At 40.3% G+C, this 22,902-nt stretch overlaps 1 protein-coding gene across 6 annotated transcripts in view; it reads left to right on the top strand.

Annotated features, from left to right (window-relative positions):
• SH3KBP1 (SH3 domain containing kinase binding protein 1) overlaps positions 1-22,902 on the top strand; it is a 357,471-nt gene that overhangs the window by 129,171 nt on the left and 205,398 nt on the right. For 5 of the 6 annotated variants that reach the window (XM_023514341.1, XM_003791888.3, XM_023514340.1 and 2 more), the window contains one exon: positions 11,100-11,223. In XM_023514341.1, the coding sequence (XP_023370109.1) occupies positions 11,100-11,223 (124 nt within the window). Of the gene's footprint in view, positions 1-11,099; positions 11,224-22,902 lie in introns of those variants that run through there. The other variant, XM_023514342.1, reaches the window with a different exon arrangement.

Genomic DNA, 22,902 nt, shown 5'->3' with positions numbered 1-22,902 from the left:
GTCTTTCCAGAGACTTTGATAGGGAAAGTAGGCATTCCTTGGGGAACTCAATTTGAGGTCATGTAATTAACCTTTTGGAGCATAATTAAGCAATTCCAAACTCTCTTCTTACTTATACTCTGGGCACCAAAGAAAACTAGATTCTACCCATGATAAAACTATAAGTAAGATTTGATATTGCCTCTTTATATGCATTTTATTTTATTTTTTAGTTAATATTGTTTTAATATTGATCTGTCAATTATAAAAAATGTACCATGCCAATGCAAGGTGTTAATAATAAGGGAAATGGTGTATGTGTGTGTGCATGTGTGTATGGAGGGTTAATAAGGGAGTTCTTTGTATTTTTTGCTGAATTTTTCTGTAAATCTAAAATAGCTCTAAAAAAAAAGTCTGTTAATTAGGGAAAAAACCCTGAGATTAATATTTTCTCAAATAAGTATTTCCTGTTCCTCTTTGACACGTCCTGCTATCCCTAATAGTTTCCAGCTGAGCCCTACCCAGAACCTTCTCCTCTAGCCTTCCCACCTTACCTACTTGGGAAAAATAATTCATGATACTGTATGTCTTAACCAAAACCTACTTTCAGTGAAAACTTTCCCTTTCCGAATGAACATCTTTCTCACCTGTTTCTTGCTTCTTTAGCTCACTAGATATCAGATGTCTAGTGCATTTTATTTTTTTGATTGTTGTCATACCTTTAGCTACATTTGCATTTCAAGAATCTTGAATTTTATATTGTATACTCTAGAACAGTGATTTTCAACTAGTGTGCCATGTGTTGAAGGATCTTAGGTGTGCCATGAAAGTTTTTAAATGTCATTAATTAAATTATTTTTCAAAGCATAGTAAGTATATTCTTTTTTTTGATCAACATAATTTACGTGTGCCACGGAAGTTTAACTATAGGTTCAAGTGTGCTGTGAGATAAAAAAAAAGGTTGAAAAACACTGTAGATCCTCTGTGAGTTGACCACTCAAGGGACTGTAACAAACCAGTCAACATATGGAGGTAGTCAACATGAGGAGCTAGGCCTACTATTCTGACACATACACGTGGTGCATGTCCATTCTGTGAAAATTAGGTCAACTTAAGGAGGTGGTTAATGTAGGAAGATGGTCTGCTATGGAGAGTCTACTGTAATTTTTAAAAACCCAATTGATTATTGAGTCTGGCATGGTTTTTCCCCACATCTTAGCTTTCTTATCTCCCCTGCTTAATAAAATACATGGACTGGAGAACTTTCTGCAGAATTTTGTATATGTTGTCACTGTGATTGGTACCTTTAAAACTAGCCGTGGAAAGGATAAGGCAAAACTCTTATTAGAGGGCAATGTTGCTTTCTTTATTGTTTGAAAGAAAAAAAGTAGTTACAGTGTCAAGGTCTCATGATTGGGGAAATAGCAAACATATTTCAATTATTCAATTTTTAAGTTAACTGAAATTTTGAATAGCTAACATTGGCACATGGTAACATTTAAAAGGGACAAAAAAAGATGCTTTCCCTTCCCTTGGCCACCCTGTTCCCCTCCCTGGAGGCAGCCTCAGTTATCAGTTTGTCGTGTGTGGCTTCTATATTACACATTGAGGCATGCACACAAATTCACTCAAATTCTAGCATACATGCTTTTCTACCTAGTAATCTTGGTGATTGCCCTTCTTGGTACACACAGACTGGCTTCAGTCCTGGAGAGAGTTGCATGGGATAGATTTATGGTCATCACTCATTTTCTATGGACATACATTTATGTTCTTTCAGCCTTTTGCTAATTTAAGCAATGCCTTAACAGTTAATCTTGCACATGTGCTGTTTTGCATATGTCCAAAGGTAGCAAACAATGTCTATACATTTTAAGAGAGGAAAAAACTGTATTAAAAGTGTAATACTCAAGTCATGTTTGACTTGTGCAATTACAAGAGGTTCTCAAATATGACTTGTATTTATCTTTTGTTATCAGAATACATTGGGTGATACAGTTTTAACACAGTTTTTTTCTTTCTTAAATTGTGCATACATTTTTTTTGTCACCTTCTGTATTTGTAGCTTAAATTCCTGGAAGCAGAAACACTGAGTCAAAAGGTGTAGGCATTCAAATTTTTGATAGATAATTGCCACACTGCTTCCCACAGAGGTTGTATCAATTTATATATCAATTTATACCCACTAGAAAGTATGAGAGCCTCTTTTTCCTTGCCAACATTGTCGATTTTTTAAAATTATTGCCAATTAGACAGATAAAAATAGCTCATTGTAATTAAATTGTGTACATCCCTCTCTAGACTGTCAACTTTTGGAGAGTTCATTATTTGCTGTTCCCCACATCTCTCATTCTTAGAGTGAATACTAGCTGTGTGCCAGGCAGTGTGCTGCTTGCTGTGAGAACAGACGGTATACTGAGCCAGACTCTAGCTTGAGGATACATGTAAATGTTATGATAATACAGTAGGTAAATGCTATAATTCCAGGTAGGAGAACATAGGCAGATTGTTGTAGAGTTCTGCCTATGGGCAGAGTGTAGTGAGCACTGTACGGGTATTGCCATACAGGAATCTCACTGTCATGCTCATTTCTCTTATGAGTGTGCCCACTAGAGTATGTCTAACTAACTGATTGCTATTGACATCCTTTGGTCCAGTGGCAATAATCTAGATCAGGGTTTTTCAACCTTTTTTACCTTATGGCACACTTGAATCTATAATTAAACTCCTGTGGCACACTTAAATTATGTTGACCAAAAATAAAGAGTAAAAAAAGAATATACTTACTATGCTTTGAACTTCTTTCGAAAATAATTTAATTAATGAGATCTTCTCATGGCATACCAGTGTGCTGTGGCGCATGGGTTGAAAATCGTTGATCTAGAAGTTTAGCAGGGTGTGGGCAAACATACAGGCACCATCTGTTATGCAGGTAATTGCTCTGTGCATCAGAAGGCAATGGTATCTCTTTGGGACACAAAGGTCCATTCTCATCTTCCTCCAGTATCTACCACTTACTGTGCTCTTTACAGGGTTCATTCTGATCCTGCAGGTCAAGAACTTCTTGCTCTTTTTCTCATGGTCTTGTTATTTTCCTATTGATATTGTCAGTGATTCTTGGACGGTAATACTGTGAGTATATGATTTTGCAAATGAACAGTTGAAGATTGATGTAGAAACATGACCATAGGTACCCTATTACATTTTTAAAAATTTCCTTGTTAACTTTGAGCTGAAAATGTCATTGGTATATTTATGATTATATGTCAAAGCACTTTTCTAAGTGGCGGCATATTTTGTAAATATGAGAAAGCTGTTGTAGTGAAACATCAACATGATTTCACTGTGTCATTTTTAGGGAAAATTATGAAATATTTCAAGCATATTACAAACACCTGTGTGCCTACCACCCTGAATTATCAAATCCTCTTATTTTGTCATATTTACTTCATATATCTATTTTCCCTTTTTTACAATTCTCTTTAATGAAGTTGATTCGTTTTGTGATTAGATAGCATGGGTATTTTATCGTGGTAATCCAAAATGGTTTTTTTAAGAAACAGAATCATAGAGATACAGCTGAAGCTCCCCTGTACTCTATTGCTTTTGGAATACTTCTGCATTTTTGTAGGTGTTCTGAGACAGACTAGCCTTTTGTGAAGAGAGCCAAATGCTGGGAAAGCATAGTCTCTGCACACAGGGAACACTCTCATGGGGCAGCTGTTCCTCAAACTTGCCTGTTGCATTGGGAGTAAGAGGAGATTTGCATGCGAGGGAGCAAGGCACTATTTCTAGGATTCTGTATCTATTCAAAACACTCTTGATCAGTAGATTTGGTATAAAGGTTTGTTTTTAGTGATTTCCTTTTATCTCCTGCCAGTGGTAATTTTGCAAAATGGTTTTCCATGAACTAGCGCAAGGGGCACAGCTGTGATCCCATGGCCACATCTGGTTCTAAAAGAAGCCTTTCCTCTAGAAAGAAAGAGCAGGATTGAGGGCAGGCTGACGAATGATGCGTGTTTTTCCTTCCCTTCTCCCTCCCACCCAGAGCCAAGGGGACCCTGCCCAGCCCCACTTAGCTCTTCCAAATCAAAGAAAGGGAGGGCTCAGGACCAGCATTACCACTGGTCAGGGTGGTGCCGAGCTCCCCCTGGTGTCTGTGGCACCAACCTTCTCTGTGTGTTTGTGTTAACTGGTGGCAGGGAGAGAAGGCAATCTTGCAAGATCTAGGGGAAAGCAGCCAAGGTGGAGAGCAAGGATGCCGTGGATGAAGCAGATCCATCTTTTCAGCTGTTTGTGTAAATGAGATGAGACATACCTTGGCTTACCTACCCAATAGGGTGCGTCTGACATGTTTTGACCGTCCATCTCCTCAATGTTGATCCCAGAAAGCTTCCTACCACCTGAGATAAACTCAAGCACTAGCTCTTCCTGTTTTTGACCTCGTAGCACAAAATCCTAGCACAGTTCAATTTTAAAAGAGCGTCTTCTGGTTTAAACGTGTATGTTGTTCTTTTAAATTGAAATATGCATGCAGTAAAGGGCAGAGGCCTTACAAGTACAGTTCAGTGAAATTTTTGGTTTATGTACACCTGTGTAACCATTAACCAGACCAAATTATAGAAAATTTTATTCTTCCAGTAAGGCTCCCTTGTACCTCTCCCCATCAGTACCTCCCAAAGGGTAACTGTCATTCTGAGATTTCTCACCAATGATTAGTTTTTCCTGTTGTTGAACTTTACATAAATAGAACCATCCAGTGTGTAATCTTTTGTGTCTGGCTTTTTTCACCCAATATTATGACTAAGAAGTTCATCTGTGTTATGTATAGTTCTTCTGTTTATATCATTTTCTACTTAATAATGCCAATAAATAATCAGTGTGTATACTACTCTCCAATTCACTATTTGATCCTGAAGACACACCTATGATGTGCATTTAGGATTAGAATTCTTTCACAGATGACAAAAGGGCTACTTAGACTCTTTAAGTATTGCCCCTAAGGTCACATACCTGATAAATAATGATGCCAGAACTAGTTCTGGTTTTCTGACTTACAGCACTGTTCTCTCCATTCATCACAAAGCCTGTGCCTTAACCTGTGTTATGGTCAGTGGAAGATAGAAAAGATGAGAGGAGGGACAGGCCCCCTAAACTGTACTTTTGTTGTTGTTTTACTCTGTGGTATTTTGGTTAGACACTGGCCAATTAACTGACATTCAGCTCAGCGACCCCCCTGCCCCCGCCAGCACCTGTATTGGATGTAATGTATGTGGAGGGAGGGGAGAAGAAAGGAAGTCAGCTTGGCTCAACAGCCAGCCACATCCCAGCATCTCAGCTTATCAGAAAGCAGACCATCCTGGTTTAGCTCTGAGTTTCACACAAATCGTATGTTCACCAGTGAAACTGTTATTTGCAGGCCACTACATATGTCATGGAGAATTTTTCTAAAGTGACATAAGTGAGGTTTTTGGCCTTTGAATCCAGGCAAGCCATCTTGGGCTCTGTTTGGCTTCTTTTGGGAAGCCAGAGTAGTGTGAGGAGTTCTTGTCTTCTTTTTCTCTCAAGTGTCATTAGGGCATCTGTAGCTAATTGATGGCCTTGGTTTTACTGTTCATGCTGGGTCTTTATTGTTAAGGCATCAGATTTTACATAATGAGATGCTGGGTTTCCTTTGCCTTCTAAAGAGGTTTGCTGATACCCTATGTATTCTGTATTGTCTTTAAGCAAGTGAAATCTTTGCTGATTTATACATGTGGGCATACGCAGCAGGTGCCAAAACATCTATCCACATTTTAAGAAAGTAAAAAACCTACATTAAAATTGTAATATTCAAGTCACCTTTGACTTCTGCAATTGCAAGAGATACAAGATATAATATACAGGATAACAAATGTTATTGGTATATACTGAGTATTACAATTTTTTTTTGAGACAGAGTCTCAAGCTGTCACCCTGGGTAGAATGCTGTGGCATCACAGCAACCTCAAACTCTTGGGCTTAAGTGATTCTCTTGCCTCAGCCTCTCAAGTAGCTGGGATTATAGGCACCTGCCACAATGCCCAGCTATTTTTTTTGTTGTTGTTGTTACAGTTGTCATTGTTGTTTAGTTGGCCCGGGCCAGATTCAAGCCCACCAGTCTCGGTGTACATTTCTAGTGCCCTACCCACTGAGCTACAGGCACCACCAGAGTATTCAATTTTAATATAGTTTTACCTTTCTTAAAATGTGTATACATTTTTCAACACCCTCTGTATATATGCATTTCTATTACCCCCCATGGCCCATAATTCTGGCCCAGGGTATGGCCTCTGTGACTGTAATAGTAGGACCTAAGTTCTTCACAAATGGTCAAAAACATTTGCCTGCTGGTCAGAAAGGTAAGATTGAAGATTAGGGGCCAGGAACCTTCTAACTCCAGGAAATCCAGATCCTAACACCTGGATCAGAACCTCGGAGAGCTCCAAGTACATGGCTGCTGGCAGCTATACACAGGCAAAAGATGCCCTAGTGCCAAGTCCACCTTCCTCTGCAGGAAGGGACTCTTTTATGTGGATAATAAGGGACTTCAGGGACTTGGGCCTCAATAGTCTTGAGCTTATAAGTAAAGCAATACATTCTTTAAGTGTAGAGAGAAGCTAAGGTTCTCATTGGAGCCACAGGAGTGGTTTTGAGCCTCCCTCTTACCGTCATGATGCAGGTTCTTCTTGTGAGGTGAGATGTAGAAAGAGAGCTCTGCTTAGAACTCCGCCTTTGGTCTTGTGGTCATCTCTGCCCTTCACTAGCTTTGTGGCCTTCGTCTGATCTTGCATCCTCTCCAACAGGTTTCACTATTTTTATGTCTAAAAATATGTCTGGCAAAATCGAGTATATTTTTTCCTGACAGTATTCTTGTGAAAAGCAAGTGAAAAAGTATGTGCTAAAGCACTTTAATTTATATAAGCCTTTGCCAGTGTAAGATTGTATCATTGTTAGCATCGTCACCTATTTTTAGCCTATCGATAGCAGCCTGGGACAGCAGAATTCTGTAAATGTAAGGTGTTGTCTTATAAGTGTACCCTTTCCAACTTGTTTATGCATGGTGATTGGTACCGGGGGTCAGTACGCATGTCAAAAGCAAGTACACAGGGATTTGTGACTTGCTGTGCAATTTGAAAAGTTTCTGAATAAAAGAGTTTATACTATGATTTTTTGGAAGCAACTGAAGATCTCAGCAGACATTTGTTTTAGGAGTGTCACTTGTGGCAATGTGGAGGCTGAACTGGGAGGGGAGAGACTAGAGATAGATGGGATATGACTATAATCCAGGTAGGATTCAGGGGAAGAATGGTTAAGAGATAAGCTCTGAAGCTAGGCCAGTTGGGTTCTGATTCTGGATTCTACTTGTTTGACCTTGAGCAAGTTCCCTTAACTCTCTGTGTCTTGGTGTATCTGTGAATATGATGGTTATGCAGGTTAAAAGTTGCAACCAGGTGATGCTTTTAGAGAATGGCTGGGCACATGGGAAGCCCTCAAATGTTAACTGCTATTCATGTGAGATTTTTCCCATTTTTATTGTGGCAATATATATAGAGAGTATAAAATTTGCCATTTAAACTAATTAAGTGCATAATCAGTGGCATTGATTATTATATCTACAATGTTATGCAACCATCACCACTATCTATCTCCAAAACTTTTGCATCACCATAAACAGAAGCCCTATAACCATTACACAGTAACTCCCATTCTCCCTTCCCACCTTCAGGTAACCTCCAATTTACTTTCTGTCTTTATGAATTTGTCTAGTCTAGATATTTCATATAAGTAGAATTGTATGGTATTTGTCCTTTTGTGTCTGGCTTGTTTCATTTAGCATAATGTTTTCTAGGTTCATCCATGTCATTGTATATATCAGAACTTTATTACTTTTTGAGGCTGAATAATATGCCATTGTATGGATATACCACATCTTATTCATTCATCTGTTGATAGGCTGTGGATTAATTCTATTTTTCGGCTATTAGGCATAATGCTGCAATAAATATTGGCAAAGAAGTTTGCCTTTGTGGCAAAACTTTCCACTTGTTTTGGGTCCTGCTTTCGATTCTTTTGAGTAAATACCTAGAAGTGGAATTGATGGATCATGTGATAATTCTGCCTGTAACCTTTTGACAACTGCCAGAAACTGCTTTCTCGAGCAACTGTGCCATTTTACATTCCTGCCAGAAGTGTGTGAAGGTTCCAATTTCTCCATATCCTCACCAAAATTTATTATCTATCTTTTTGACAATAGCCTTCCTACTGAGTGTGATGGCATTTCACTGAGGTTTTGATGTGCAGTTCCCTAAGGATTAATGATAGGCATATTGACATATGTTTATTGGCAACTTGTGTATTTTCTTTGGGGAAATGTCTGTTCAAGTCCTTTGCTTAATATTTGTTTCTCCCCTTTCTTTATATTTTTTAAGGTAATTTAGGAGGAATGGAAAGAAACAGATTGAGGAAGTAGATATAGCCAGACTGGGTGACAGGTTAGATGGGGGGGGGGGGTTAATGCTGAGTTTTGCAGCCTGGGTAAGTGGGTGGATAAGGGGGTGTCAAACAAGACAGACCCACCTCTCCTGGGAGAAAGGGCAAGTTGGAAGGAAAATGTTGGCTTTGGGTGGGGCTACACTGAGCCTGGGTATTGTCCAGATGGTGAGTTTGCCAAATTCACTGCTGTGTCCCTGTGTCTGATTTGTTTCTCTGAAAAAAAAATAAAGACATATTTTAAGTTTTGTCTTCTCCCTGTTTCTACCTAAGAAACAACTTAAGGTTGCTCATCATTTGTATTCTCTATCTGGCAAATTGGGGGAATGATGGCATCTAGGATTTGTGGGCCAGCCTCTCTCCTATTCTGACTTTTCAGCCTTGAACACCTGCTCTTGATCAGACAAGTCCTTTCCAAGCAGCCTGTCATGGTGTACTGCTCTGAAGCATTGGGAGCGAGGAGCATTCTTGAGAACCATGACTTCTGAGCCAAGAATGGGGAACCTGTGGCCTTGGAGCCCCAGGTGACTTTCTGGATCCATGAGTGTGATCTGTTGACTGAATCCAAATTTTAGAGAACTGTTGACTGAATCCAAATTTTAGAGAACAGATCTTTTTAATAAATGGATTTGTTCTATGAAGTTTGGGGTTGGTCAAGGGGCCATACTTGGGAATCTTGAGGGCCACATGTGGCCTTAAAACCACAGGTTGTAAGCACCCTAGCCTCAAGATGTTTGCTCCACTTCCCTCACTCTTCCCCAGCTTTGTGCTATCAGCAACTAGTGCTGAGCAAATGCTTGCCATGTTGCTCCCAGCCCACCGACTTGCTCTGAATTACTCCTTGACAAAGTTGGCTATTGTGCTGCTGCATGGCATTGTGTCTAGGTTGGGAGTTTGTGAGTATGCAGTCATGTGCACACTGTGATGGAAAGTGAGATTTGAACAACTGTTCTTTCCCCAAAGAAACAAACAGTGGGGAAATGAGCCTACTTGGTGGCTTATCTTTACTTCTAAAGCCATAGCAGCCTGGCAGCCATCACCAAGAAAGCATCCCATCATGTGGCTCAGGTGGGCAATGTTTGCAGATTGTCCCCTGATGCCATCTGCCTGTGAGGCTACAGGAGCCTCCAGTGACTGCTGTTCTAGCAGGTGCTGGAGCTGCTGGGGTGGGTGTTCGTGTATACACACATGCACACACAGCTTTGTGTGGCGGGCAGAGGTACTGGTGTTGGCCTGGGGCTGAGTTTTGCCTAGTTAGTCCTCTGGGCTGCCAGCTGAAATTCTCAAGCCAACAAAGCACCAGCCCCAGTTGCTGGGTTTCCGGTGGGGCCCTGGTAAGGGAGGAAGAGAGGGTGAGGCTGCTGTGAACAGAGCCAGCAATTGGGGAATTGGATATGGTAACACACATGCAGCTGTGCAGGAAGCTGCGGGGAAGTAGCAATATTTTGACACGCTTCTTTGTTTTCTTTCTACCCCTGCCCCCTCTTTGGGTCTGATTGTGGTCCCCTATCAAATGTAGCATCCTCATGCTCATTCCATAGAGGAAGCCCCCCCCCCTTTCTTACTCATGCTACTTCTCAAGAACACATCCCTCATCTTTCACTCCTTCTCACTATTCAGCCATGCTTTGGGTGAGCTCCTGAGCTTTCATTTTCCCAAGTTAGCATGAACGTGGATTCAGACAAGCCTGGAAACCCCTTGCTCCTTTGGGAAGAATTCCTGTGCACAGACCTGCACTTCACATGCTGTCAGTTTGGACTCTTAATGCTTTTGAAAAGAATTGTGTAAGCTATTAAAGTAATTTGAAATAATCATATCAGCCATCAGGTTTTAAAAATCTAGATCTTAAGAGAGCTTTGGTAAGAGTCTACCTAGAGCAGGGGTGAGTGAACCTTTTCTGTCAAGGGTGAGGTATTTAGGCTTTGATCTCTGTTGCAGCTACTCAACTGTGCTATTGTGGCATCAAAGCAGCTCTATAAACTAGTTAAACGCATGAACGTGATTGTGTTCTAATGAAACTATATGTCCAAAACTGGGTGGTGGCGTATAGTTTACTAAGCCCTCATCTAGAATGATAGTCCTTATTTTAGTCTGTTTTTTTTTTTTTTTTTGTCAAGAGTTGAAAAGCTAGAACCTGACTGTAAATGAATTTAAATCGTCTTCTTTTGGGTTTAATACAATTATGAGCACAATGGTGATTTGGGAATATACTTCTCTAAATCGCTGTTGAGAGGAATAGAAATCAGAAGGCTTTTGAAGGGATAAGACTGCTTGGCCAAAGCTTGTCATTGTTCAAAAAGGAGAACAGGCTGTCACTTAGAACTGCATGGTGGCTTTTATTCATTCTCTTTATGGTCACATGGAATGGCCATAATCTCATAAGGCCACTTCACCATGCTGGGCCTTATTCCTTTTTATAGGACCAGGTGCTTCTCTGATACATATAGGAGAAAACTACAAAAATATAGGAAATGAGGTTTGTAAAATATCACATTATGCTCAGTTGACATCACTATAGTTCATTTGCAGAAAGATGAACCTTGAGATAGTCAAAGAGCCATTCTAAATTTAAAACTATAATCTTTTTTTCCTTTTATCTGTCCTTATAGGAAATAAAGAAAGAGATGAAGAAAGATCCTCTCTCCAGCAAAGCTCCAGAAAAGCCCATGCACGAAGTGTCCAGTGGAAACTCTTTGCTGTCTTCTGAAACGATTTTAAGAACTAATAAGAGAGGTATGGAAAGGGAGAGGGTCCCTCTCCCCGCATGCAAATAAAAACTGGAAACTTCTAGGTAAACTGTGTCACATTTTACATTGCTAAAAAATTGAATAGAGTTTGCCCTTTTGGTTTTTGGTATAAATTTAGGATGTGCACAGAGCAAGTAACTATATGGTAACTATAATATAGGAATTAATGAAACATTTTTTGACAATGGGAAAGTGAACTAAATTTGTAAATGATTTTTCTAGGGATTTAGCTTCCATTTTCATATCTGTTTTTATGGATGAAAGGTGAATTTAGCAAACGCTATGGTGGATGTCTCAGCTGCGTGTGTCCAACCACACTCTCCTTTTAATTTAAGGCAAACTTTACCAGAGTCATCTTTCTCTAACTAATAGGCTCCTTAACACAGACCCTGCCTCTCTGGGTTTATGAGGCAGAATGTGGGAAGATACAGCCAATGCATCCATCTAATCAGGAAACCTTTAACAATTCAGTTTTTCCTCTTTTGAGACCTCAAGGCAGATTTTCAGGTATCAGCTTGTCTGTTTTTCTCCCCTGTCCCTCCACTTAGTGATGGTAATTGTTGTTTGAAATTATGTAGGGGAGAATATCAGACTACGGAGATGACCCTACTCAGTTTTATACCGTGAGAAGTACTAGGTTCTCTCAGCATTCCCTGACCTCAAGCCAGGGCACACACTGAGTGTACTGGTAGGTCAGCAGTCAGCTGCTGGCTTGTTTCATGGACTTATTACTTCCTCAAAGAGAATTAGAGAGGTGTTCCAAAGCAGGAGCAAGAAGTGTATTAGCAGTGGGGTTCATTAATAAGAAAAAAGAAGCAAGTTTACGTAAGCATGGGACAGAAGAACAGATAATCTTTCATAAAATTTAGACAGCATAAGAATTTGTCCAATAAACTGCCCATTGATCATAGCGCCCAAACCATTAGCTTTGTGTTTCTCTTCCTTCCTGCCTCTTCCTCTGCTGCCTCCAGCTGCCCTGAGTTACATTTCCTTTTTTGAATTATTCAGATGAAATATTGGCTGGAGGCCCATGTTAGTTAGCAGCTATAGGATTTTCTTTCTTTTCATATATATGTTTTAAATCCCATCGTACCAAAGCAGGGGATTTCCCATTTTAAGAATTGAGCATACTTTGCTATAAAACCGTCATCTTCTCAAATGCCTCCTGCATCCTTGCAAGTAAGCTTCCAAACTCCTGTGACCTGCACTCATTGGATTGGGAAAGCTGGAGTTCAGTGCATCTTTCTGCATTTCCAAACCTCCCTGGCTGGCCTAAGCCCTCCCTGTTTCTCCAGCAGCTTCTCAGGTCAGTGGACCCAGCAGTTGCCTGAACATTGAGTGGCGATGAGGCCTCTCTGGCCAGCTGTTTTTTGTAAAGTCAAGAAGAGATGTAAGGTAATTAATGAATAAGAGGAGGAATTAATTAAGGAAAGGAATTAAGGTAATTATCTGGATGAGTTCTATAAAATTACCTGAGAACTTTAAATCAACAAAGGAATAGAACTTTTCAGATAATTGTCTCTTTACAACTGCAGATTTGGCCTTTGAGTTCCCCCGTGGAATTTTTCATTCACCAAAAAAATGAAATGAGAAGGGGGTGGCTGACTGACTTACATTCCTTTTTTAAGCCTTCTACCTTAGGCTTGCAGCCTGGTTATGACCAACCTTTTACTCTTAGGTACTTCATATACTGGATCAGCCAGTGGATGTGAAAGCTGAGTACATGGAGGCGTTCTGTAAATATGAAGCACGTACCAAACCATCTTCATTCCTTCCCAGGCTTCACCCTGACCCCCTGGGTCACCTGGGCCTAACATAAATTTCCAGTTGAAGGGAAGCATTGTGTACCAGGACCAGTGCTGCCTTTGGCCCTCCCCCACCCATCAAGACTAACAGTATTCTACTACTTCTTATAAACAGCAGGGGTAGATTGATTGGCCTTGTCAGGCCAGATAAATAGTTCATTGTACTGAGCTCAAAAGCTACATTTTTTCCCACCCAAAATCAATGAAAAAACACTTTTTCCCCTTAAAACAAGGATCATAGGCTAAATCTGTGGGATGATTCTAGCCACTTGTAAACACTTCCATCCACCTAATTTTTAATGTTTTATGAGATATACTGAATGAAGTCTTCCTCCTCCCCTTTGTTTCCATCAAGCTTTGTCCCTAGCAACCTTTCAGATGTTTTGGTCTATTACTATTGCTATTGCTGTGAGGGAGGGAAGTTGCTTTCAGGGTTTATTAACAGCTTGCTTTGAATAGCTAACATGGGAGCCATCTTAGAGTATATGAGTCTACCTTGTGATCAGCCTTGGACCCTGTGAGAATTAGCTAGAATTAGCACAAGTTCTTTCCCTTCAACTTTATGAAAGATGAGGTGACTGTTTTCTTCATGTGGGCCTTATCTTTTGATATATGCTGGGAATTGGTTTACTGCAGAAGGTTTGAAGTCTATTTCTATTATGGGTCTGAAACTGTACCACTTCGTCGAGTCCTGGACTTGAGATAGGCTTAACTGAAGAAGTTTGCCCAATTGTGTGCAGCTGTTTTTGCACCTTATGACATGCCTTACTTTGCAGTGTTGCAAACAGGTTGTAGTACCTCACAATTGTGGATGAGCTTGCCCTCCCTAGGTACTTATCTAAGGTGAGAAGTTACCTTGGGTTTGAAGGAAGCTATTCATAGCCTTGAGAAAAGGCCAGGACTGTGGAAACTTGAGTGTGGGGGACTGATTAGTTTCAGTTTGCAGCTTTAACCTTTGTAAATTTCTACAGAGTTGATTTAGGGAGGTACTGGAATGACTCCTTGGGTTTTTCATTTGAGAAGACAATGTGACCGAAACTGAGAGAGAAAGTAGAGCCTTCCAGCTGGCTTGGCAGCCCTTTGCTCGCTGTACATCCTGGGCATTGGAACCTTAGGGGCAGTTGTACCTTTTCTCACCTCTGGCCATTTCTCTGGTCTTTACCTGAGTCATAGTGAAAGAGTTTCTTGTTTGAAACAAGATTTTCCTAAGGAATAAGAAGTCATTTTTCATTTAAACTAGCAGTATAAACGTATATGCTCAAGTTATCACAGACTCTAATACTTTGATAAATTGCAGCCAGAAAATGTGAAAATTTTCCTTGGAGCCAATTGTCATTCTTATGGACCAGGCAGAAAAGAGTTATCTGTTTTCTTCTGAGACTGATTTATTCTTTTGTTTCTTCTATCACTAAATCCATATGAGAGAATGATGGACCATCCTAAACTGGAAAATTGCTATGTAAAAGAATGTTTCAGAAAAGCATTCAAATGTCAAAATTTGAATAAAAAAGTAAAACTGAATAAAATGTTAGTTTTAAGTTAATAGCAAATACTCCAAATGTGTTCTTGAAAATAAACAGTGGACTTTGTCCATCTGAATATAGACTTTTTCTACTTGAATTAAAAATAAATTTAAAAATTATTTGATTTTGTCCTTAGTGGGATTTCTGGACTAACTTTATCCATGTGATAAGTTAAGTATCCAGGCTATAATCAAGACCTGCTGGTCTGTGTGAGGACCAGGTTCTAATTCAGGGCTCTAGTTTGCATAGTTAGCAGACCATGTGGGGAAGATTTGTCTCTGCCCCTCTCAGAAGTCCTGCTACTGCCTGTACTTTGGGGCATTGTTACTTCCTCACTTTTTGGTGAACACCAATGAACATTCAATAGCACGTGATTACTGCATACCTGCTATGCACCTGGCCCTGTGCTTGGCAGATATAAAGACTAAAAAATCACCAGCTAGTTCTACATGCAAGCAGCTTCAGGCTGTTGTGTCCCTTGGGAAATGTTGAGAACATGCTACGTGTTTTTCATATCTTTTTGATGGCAAGGTTGGGGATATGTCTCTTATTTACTTCTGTCATTCTGAATGTGAAGCCACTCCGTGGGTTTCTGGTTGGCTTTATATGTCCTTGTTTCTATTTCCAGTTTATCATGAATTCAGTGTTTGGTAAGTCTCTATTGTATTTTGCATACTTATTCTTTGCTATTATTGTTAATGTTATTGTTATGCTCTCCTGATATAAAATGTATTTTATAATCATCTTTTTAAGTCGCTCTGCTACTTTGGCATCTGCCTTCCCAAAGATAAACTGCTTTTACCATCTTTATTTAAGGTTTGTTATTCATTTGCATTTTACTGCCCCTTCCAGAGTTTAATTCTGAAAGATCTGACAGTTTAAAAGATGTTATTTGTAACAGGTCTAGCTCTGATGCTATGAGGTGAGATCGTCCGTCTCACATGAGATTTAAGTTATGATGGGGGAGGGTTGCTGTCTGAGTTGGTACGTGGGTATGACTTTGTAGAACGTTGCTCTGTGGGCTCATTTCTGATGTGTTTAACCCTTTAGACAGGTTTGATTTCAGAAGTTTTCCTTAACAGAAGGACCAACAGCTGCTCTGCCTCTGGTGACACACTGTTGCTTTAAAAGTTAGTGCAGAAGTTCTTTAGAACTTGTTTCCTGTGTGGATGGGTGCTATCTACATGCCTTTCCGCCTCAACACGGGCCTTATGTTTGCCACATGGATGGGCTCTCCATTTTGTTCTGCTGCCTGTAGCTGTTGGAAGAATTTTACCTAATGTCTATCTTTCTTCCCTTCATAGTGTTGACCCTAGTCAATCAGATCTCAGCTTTCTCCCTTGTTCTCTTCCCTTGAAGGGGAAATGTTCTTTTGGGGGGAGGCTTTCGTTTCTTTAGCATTTACTGGGCTGCTCAGAATAGTATTCCCAAGTTATCTGTTAGACGGGTTTATGAGAAAGTGGGTGAGGGCGTGAGTGTGTGCATGCATGTGTAAACACACGTGTGCTGCCAGGGAATGCTTGTCATGGCTCCAAGGCAGTGGCATTAGATCTTGATAAGCTGTGGGCTCTATGTTGGAAACAAAACTCTAAGCAAAGGATGGAAAAAAGTATGTCTTGAATTTAAAAAAATGTCAACTGCTTTGGTTTTCCAGTGGTTTCTGGATTGAGGTCAATGGGAGATCTGTTTGCAGAGATGAAACTTTTTTCTTTCAAATTTCCTATTGGACAAACGGGAATTCTCCAGGTGAAAGGAATCTGAAAAAGTAATATTTTGAAGTCAGGTTTTTCTTCTAGTTTCCAAATCATCCATTGATTTAACCTAAGGCTCTTATGGCCTGATAGAAGAGTAAGAGTTAACAGAAGAAGGCATTTATGTCGTGTGGAAGCTCTTGGCCATCTCCTGAGCTGGTCTTTCCCAAGGGAAATGAAAATAAAGCTGGCAACCTGGCAGTGAATGGGGATGGATATGATAGATAGTCACTCAATAATATCTATGTCTGTGTGAGTATATCTGTATATGCATTTATAGTCTCATTTTACATTGGGCTTTCATTTTTAAAAGCTTAAGAGTAAAGAGCCCTTAAAGAGGTCTTTTAAACTAACTGATCCCTGGCTGCATTTTGGACAGATTTTATTGGGAGCCCATGTTAGCACCAGTGATTGATGTTAGAGTGTAGCCCTTGTTCGTGTCTTATCTGAGTAGTACTGCCTATGGAGCCCAGGGGTGGGGGTGGTGAAATGGGTGGAAAGAAGCTATGCAGAGGGGTGTCACAATTGTACTTTCTCTATGTTTTTTTATGTGTGAGTCACTGACAAAACTGGTTTATAGAAGTTTTCTTCTGTTATATTTCTCTCCTTTCTATCTCTGTGTCCTGGTTTCAAGGCATTAACACTAAATAAGGAGCGTTCCATGGGATAGTGGTAAATTTAGATTCTACCGCATTCCTGCTGGGTTTCCACCCATGCCCACCCAGATGAACTATGAATTGGGATTATGGTGGTGGCTCCCCCTGGTGGCTCTCATAGGAAGCGCTTCCTCCTGCCCACCTCCTTTTCTTTTGGATTTAATTTTAATTTCAAAATATTAAGGAGGTACAATTGTTTCAGTTACATAGATAGCTTTCATAATGCTTAAGTCAGGGCTATTAGTGTACCCATCTCCTGAATAGTGTTCATTGTATCTTTTAGGTAGGTTTTTACTCCTCTCTTCCTGCCCTCTCCCTCCCCTCTTGGTATGTGCGTATACACACACACACACACACACCGTGGAGTACTACTCAAGCATAAAAAGAAATTAATTAATGTCCTTTGCAGCAGTTTGGATGGAACAAAGTGAAGTATCCTAAGTGATGTATCTCAAGAATGGGAAAATAATAACTGCCTTCTTTTGTTCTCCTTGGGAGAACTTCATCAAGGATGCTTTGGCTCCTCCAATTCAGTGTTCACAATTGATGCAACTCCATCTGAGACCTGTAGTTTCTCACATTACACACAGATTCTATTTAGCCCCTTTCCTTTCTAGTCTATGATTTGGTCATTGAATTCATAGAACCTGTTTCCTAATCCTTGTTCTGTCTGTGATACCTCCACTAACCAGGACTGGTTAGTTGTTGATGAGCATTAGCAAAATAAAAGGACTCCTGTAGAGGTGACTCTACGTAAGGATATTAATTTGGAGACAATAAATAATCACACTAAAATCCCTATGGACAAGCCAGAGTCTTTTCTTTAATAGTTCCAAGTACCCTTAACTACTTCTTCACTTCTTATTGAACCCATTTTTTCTCCAAAGGAGCAATATCTTATTACAGATGTTCTTTCTTTTTTTTTTTTGAGGCAGAGTCTCACTATGTCACCCTCAATAGAGTGCTGTTGCATCATACCTCACAGCAACCTCAAACTCTTGGCCTTAAGTGATTCTCTTGCTTCAGCCTCCCAAGTAGCTGGGACTATAGGTGCCTGGCTATTTTCTTTGTTGTAGTTGTCATTGATGTTTTAGCTTGCCTGGCTAGCTTCGAACCCTCCAGCCTCAGTGCATGTCTCTGGCACTGTAACCACTGTGCTATGGGTGCTGAGCCAACAGATGTTATTTCTAATTGTCAGCAGGTGGTAAAAGTAGAAAACCAACTGACTTTTTTGACTTCATTATTGTTTTAAATTCTCTACAGGCAGCCCCTGCTTGCCTGGGCGTGGACTGCCCCACTTGGTAGGCCACCGAGCATAAGTATTTTTTGATAAATAAAAATGTCTTTTCTGTAATCTCCTTTTTCAGTTTTTATTAGTTGACAACACTGCAGATGTGCCTTATTTTAGCTATGCTGTGGGTTAGTCTGGGAATTTAATCACCATTTATAACTTTGCTTCTAAGGGGAAATGCATTCAGAGTTCCCAATGCATAACGCATGTGCAAGTCTGACTTTTTTTTTATATTGCTGGCATGAATTCTTAATTACCTTTTAAAAGTCAGAGATTCTACATAATTGGGGATGACTGAAGTTTGCTTATGTTGTAGAGGAGTTTACAATTATCACAGTAGAGAATGCTGGAACTGTACAAGCTTCATATTGTATACCAGGCTCTGAGGATAGCCATGGGTTCGAGCATATTCCACCATTGTATCCACTACTTATTTTCCAGGAGCCTGAGTTCAATCTTAGTGTGCCCAAGTTTGTCTATATGAGGCACATTGTCAAAAGAGGTGTTATTGCATGTTTCCATCTACTAGAGAGGAGACAGTGCAATAAGCATGACATGTTCAGATAGAAACCAGGCCACTATTTCCCTATGTGTGTTGTGTAGAATTTTAGCCCTGCAAAATGTTCCACAAAAGGGGGATGGGGAGAGAGAGACACACAAAGACTAAGAGAAAATCCCCTTTCTGGTCAAACTTCAGCTACAGCTGCAGCACTAACACACTCTTAGAGATTAGCACATTAGCATGTTGTGGGCTCTCAGGTGACCTAAGCTAAGGGTACTTGCTTATCTTTGATCAGGAAAACACATTTTTACTGAATACTAGCTAGGACTCCACTTGGGGTTGTGTTGGGCTCAAAGACGCAGGTCCAGACCAGGAGTTCGCTAAGCATCTTTATGATAATCTGCAGATTCTACTTTGCATGGGGAATGAAAGCTTTGACAGAAATGATTGATGAGGCTTCTTAAGCCTGTGTCTGTGAAAATATGAGTTAGATGATGTTAGGAGAACATTTCCTGAATCTGACACTTGAAAGCCAGTCCTTTCGGTAGTTTGTAAAGTGACAAGGCAAAAGAGAATTTTCCCTCTGATCATTTCTTGGGTCCTTGTGTCTAAGAGTATCTCCCGGGGGTCAGCTTTGTCACAAAAAGTGGGCTGAGGGGGCCCAACCCAGTGACCAGTGAGACCAGGTTGTTCAGTTCTACCTAGAACTTGGATCAGGATTGAACCTGCAATACCAGGAGTGATTTTTATAATGATGACAGGCCCCACATAGTCAAAATAGTCCCTTTACTTTCCCTACCTATTTTGATTAAAATATAGGAAATCTTTGTTTTCTCGATACCATTAAAACCCTGAAATAGGCTCAGCGCCTGTGGCTCAAGTGGCTAAGGCACCAGCCATGTATACCTGAGCTGGTGGGTTCGAATCCAGCCCAGGCCCGCCAAACAATAATGATGGCTGCAACCAAAAAATAGCCGGGTGTTGTGGCGGGCGCCTGTAATCCAAGCTACTTGGGAGGTGGAGGCAGGAGACTCACTTGAGCCCGGGTGTTGGAGGTTGCTATGAGCTGTGATGCCACAGCACTCTACCAAGGGTGACAGCTTGAGGCTCTGTCTCAAAAAACAAAAACAAACAAAAAAAAACCCTGAAAATATATAAAGAAGAGCTTTGTTCCGTCTCTCTCCCTATTAGTGATGGAGGCTGCCATTTGAGTTCAAGTAATAAATCCACACATGGGGCCATGAGGAAAAACCACATAGGCTTCCTTTTTAGAGTTCTGGAATCACATAATTACTGAAGTGGTTGAGGGTCCCTGATGGAGGAAACCACATACTGACATGCTAGGCAAGAGAACATAAATCCTCTGCCTAGGGCACCTGAAAGGACAGCCCTTGGCTCTGGAGGACTGATCTTTGCTAAACCTCGCATGGGAGTCACCTTACAAAGAATTTTCTGGGTATAGAGCTGGTAGATTAATGAAAGGTAATTACTTAGGTATAGATGATTAAGTGCTGGTTGCATTTGTTGCACTGCATGGAGATGGCAGCTGTACTCACTTGCAGTAAGCTCTGGAAAAGGGGCACTTCCATCTAATTGTATCTATTGATCTGTCATCACAGCCTGGTCCCCCTGATGCCAAGTACAGCCTCAGTTTAGTCTTTGGTCTCTTGGCTTTTTGTGCTTATGAAGCCTTGAGACTGTTGTGCCCAAATAATGAGGCCATTTCATGACCCACCTTTCTCACCACTGGTCAGACTGACAGTGGGTCAGCTGCAATGCCAGGTGGGTTGTCCTCATTGTTCCACCAGGAAGGGAAAGAGAGAATAGCCAGAAACTTCCCTGCATGTGCCTGAATGAGAAAGAGCATTTGAGGAGGAATAGACTACTCATTCCATTTGTGTTTCTCTGGAGACCTGAATAGGCTTCGTGGTAGCAGGGCCTTGGTGCAGGGACAATGTCTGTTGGGAAGCTCCAGATCCACTCCTGCTGCCCCTCCACAGCTTCTGTGGCATTTTAGACAAGTTGCAAACTCACTCTGTGTTTTCAAGCTTCCTACCTATAAAATAAGGAGAGTAGTCTATTAATTCCCTTGGGGCAATTGTGAGGGTAAAAATGACTAAAGAGGGCAGCGCCCATAGCTCAGTGGGTAGGGTGTTGGCCGCAAACACCCAGGCTGGTGGGTTTGAACCTAGCCTGGGCCAGTTAAATAATGACAACTGCAATAAAAAAATAGTCAGGTGTTGGGTGGCGCCTGTGGCTCAAGGAGTAGGGCGCCAGCCCCATATACTGGGGGTGGTAGGGTGGCATGTTCAAGCCCCGCCCTAGCCAAAACTGCAAAAAAAAAAAAATAGCCAGGTGTTGTGGCTGGCACCTATAATCCCAGCTACGTGGGAGGCTGAGGCAAGAGAATTGCTTAAGCCCAAGAGTTTGAGGTTGCTGTGAGCTGTGATGTCACAGCACTCTACTGAGGGCGATGTAGTGAGACTCTGTCTCAAAAAAAAAAATGACTAAAGAGATAGGGAGGCAATAGAATGAAGGAGGGTGGGGAGTCACTCAGTGAATACAGTAGTAGTTATTAAAAGTGCTAAGATGCAAGTGAGACCCTAGACTGTTGGGAAGAAATTAGAGATTTGTAGAAAATAATAAATTATTGTTTTCAGGAAGCAACCAGTGATCAGACACACATGGAATATCATTTAGGATGGACCATATGCTAGGCCATAGAAGAAGTCTCAGTAGATTTGAAAGGATTAATATTGTAAGAAGTATGTTCTCTAGCCACAAAGGAATTAAATTAGAAATTGACAAGAGAAGGAAGTTGGAGAAATTTACAAATATGTAGAAATTCAACAACATGCTCTTAAGTAATCAATGGGTCAAAGAATAATTCACAAGGAAAGTTATAAAATAGTTTGAAATGAATGAAAATGAAAACATGGCATACAAAAATATGGGTAGCTAAAGCAGGGCTTTGAGTGAAATTCACAGCTGCAAATGCCTATATTAAAAAAAGATCTCAAATTAATAACCTAACTATCTTAAGAAACTAGGAAAGAACAAACTAAACCTAAAACAGGCAGAAAAAAAAGGAAGTAATAAAGATTACAATGGAAATAAGTGAAATAGAGAATAGAAAAACAATATAGAAAATTAATGCAGCCAAAAGTTTTTGAAATGGTCAACAAAATTGATAAACTTTAGCTACACTAATCAAGAGAAAAGGAGAGAAGATTTAAATTACTGTAAAAAGAATTAAAGAGTGACTGTCACTACCAATCTTAAGAGAAATTAAAAGGATTATAAGGGTATATGATGAATAATTCATACACTGCTGGTACAGTGTATGAATGGAAAATGAATGGAAAATGGTACAGCTATTTTGGAAGTCTGGTAGTTCCTCAAACTGTTACATACAGAGTTACCATGTGACTTAGCTCACACCCACGAAAAATGAAAACATATATATCTCTATACATCAATTGAGCACCAGTATTTATAGTAGCATTATTCATAATAGCCAAAAAGTAGACATAACCCAAATGTCCATTATTTGATGAATGGCTGGACAAAATGTGGTATATCCATACGATGGAATATTACTGGGCCATAAAAAGGAGTGAAGGACAGACACACTACAACATGGATGTGCCTTGAAAATATTATTCTGAGAGCAGCCAGACACAAAAGACCACATATTGTTTGATCTCATTTATATGAATGTCAGAATCAACAAATCCCTAGAGGTAGATAATAGATTTCTGTTTGCCAGAGCTGGGGGTGGGAATGGATAGTAACTGCTAACGGGTGTGAGGTTTCTTTTGGGAGGTGGTCAAAAATGTTCTGAAATTAGACAACTGCGATGGTTGTACCATTCTGTAGATACATAAAAACCATTTAATTAATGGATGAAATTCATGGTATGTAAATTATATCTCAATAAAGCTGCTTAAAAACACCACACAATTGGTATTCAAATGCTGTGATTGTCTGCCTGCTCTTTCTCTTTAATGTCCCCTACAGATACCCTCCTCCCACACCAGGTGAGGGATAAGATATGTCATTCCGTTTATTCAAGTCTTAAAAATTATATATTTCTCCGTGCAGCTTTATATTTTTCTTTATTCAATCAGTTGCCTA

The sequence above is a fragment of the Otolemur garnettii genome, unplaced genomic scaffold, assembly GCF_000181295.1.
Source record: "Otolemur garnettii isolate 467f Iridium unplaced genomic scaffold, OtoGar3 scaffold00051, whole genome shotgun sequence".
NCBI classification, from domain to species: domain Eukaryota; kingdom Metazoa; phylum Chordata; class Mammalia; order Primates; family Galagidae; genus Otolemur; species Otolemur garnettii.
The sequence above is the reverse complement of the archived record's forward strand: the minus strand, read 5'-3'. Positions and strand labels throughout refer to the sequence as shown.